The 1,854-nt window shown below is 38.3% G+C and overlaps 1 protein-coding gene across 1 annotated transcript in view; it reads left to right on the forward strand.

Moving 5' to 3' along the window:
* LOC107631000 (RNA polymerase II C-terminal domain phosphatase-like 1) overlaps window positions 1–1,837 on the forward strand; it is an 8,409-nt gene extending 6,572 nt beyond the window's left edge. Inside the window, exons 15-17 of the mRNA XM_016334305.2 lie at window positions 173–238; window positions 348–421; window positions 1,109–1,837. Coding sequence (XP_016189791.1) covers window positions 173–238; window positions 348–421; window positions 1,109–1,217 — 249 coding nt within the window. The 3' untranslated portion in view covers window positions 1,218–1,837. The remainder of the gene's footprint in view (window positions 1–172; window positions 239–347; window positions 422–1,108) is intronic.

Below are 1,854 nucleotides of genomic sequence, written 5' to 3' on the forward strand. Positions count from 1 at the left end.
TAATGGTCTTTTATATAACATACTTGTAGACTGTAGGGATTATAAACTGATGAGGAAGCCTTCTCTGCCTTTTACGATGTTATCCGCAGTTGATGATATTGTTTAATTCAACTTTCTGTTGATAAAGAAAAAAGCTAACAACCTTGTGGCATTTATTTACACATGATTTCAGGTCGAAATAGATGGCCAAGTGTTTGGTGAAGGGATTGGATTAACATGGGATGAGGCTAAAATGCAGGTATCTTGTTTTATATAGTTACAAGATATTTTATTTTTTATGTGAGTTTTTTCTTTGCATTTGGGTAACTTTTTACATGTTGGAGCGCTAAGCTGCATTCTTTCTTCAGGCTGCGGAGAAGGCACTTGGAAGTCTAAGAACAATGCTTGGTCAAAGCATTCCGAAACGGCAGGGTTCTCCCAGGTATGCCGCTTTGACTACAGATCAAGTATATTTAGTTCTTGCATACTTTCTGCTGCATATTGAGGTATTTACTCCTTGTATGTATATTAGTTTCCTGTGTTGTGTTTACCAGGTCCTTAGCATGTTGTTTGCACCTAGTGTAATTTAGTAGTCCATCTTCATAAAGCTGGTAGCAATATAGACCTGCTTGCAATCTATATGATATACTCTTGCAACCCTTAACTTGAAATTGAAGTTTGTATGGTGGAGTAAATGGTACTTAGGCTGCTGCTGGCAGATAATCATCAAAGAAATTTACTGGACAAACTGATATACAGATAAAATTGGTTTTAGTAGTGGGCTGTTTATTTTTTTAATTAAAAAAAAAAACTCACTATTATAATGTGTATTGAACTCAGGCTCTCCTTCTGAGGTTTAGTAAAACTCAGCCTGACTCCCCTTTATTTCTGATAATATACATTGGTCTTCTCTGAAATTTGGTTGCAGTACTCGGTACTTGTAAAATATTACACTAGATTCTTTTGTAAACAGAACACTTACCTCCTCTAAAGGGAGGTCAGAATCCATTTCCCCAAATTTTCCAGAGGGGTCAATGTAATTATTATTCCTGGGCAATTCTACAACGATGTCCTTTAGTGATATTTCTTTAAAATCTCTCATGGTTTATAATTATTCTTGTGTGAATAGGCCAGTGCATGGTTTGCCAAATAAACGTTTGAAGCATGACTATCCCCGGACTCTTCAACGAATTCCTTCTTCTGCGAGATATCCCAGGAATGCGCCTCCAGTTCCTTGATACGAGTGACATGCTTCTCATCTAACCTGTTGGTGTGGCCGTCGTTGGGGCATGTATATGTTAATGATTCGACATTTCTATCAGACGGCTGCTGCCTACGTGGATGCTCTTGCCCTCGGTCTTTTTTTGTAACTGAGGCCAAAGCCAACAAGTAAAACACCCACTTTTTGTATCAATGTAAAGATTCTCACTGATGGGTGAGATGGAAGATACTCCAAAGATGTTTGTAAGATATGCACACGTCGGTCTACCAAGGCAAAACACATTCATATTTGGCTTGTGTGTGTATCTGGAAATGCTGGGGCCAGTTTACAAGACCAAGACCAAGATACATGAGACAAGCCCCTGTCTTACATCACATGCATTTCTGTGATTTGTATACTTGTTGGTGCAGCATATCAGAGTTTAGGCTTTATTGGAATTGAGAGCATTGATTCAGCATTTAATGGTACAAGCCATTCGGTACAGTACAGGTCTCTGATTAAGGGAGTAGGTTTTCACGAATCTAACCGGTTAATAGGTTTTTCATCCAACTAATTTTACCATCATCCACCTCTCTTGAAGATACTGACAGAGTTTGAGGTTGGTGAATTTGGATTAGGACTTTAGGGGAGTGTTTGTAGTCCGTTTTATTCTT

The sequence above is a fragment of the Arachis ipaensis genome, chromosome B03 (genome assembly GCF_000816755.2).
Source record: "Arachis ipaensis cultivar K30076 chromosome B03, Araip1.1, whole genome shotgun sequence".
NCBI classification, from domain to species: Eukaryota; Viridiplantae; Streptophyta; class Magnoliopsida; order Fabales; family Fabaceae; genus Arachis; species Arachis ipaensis.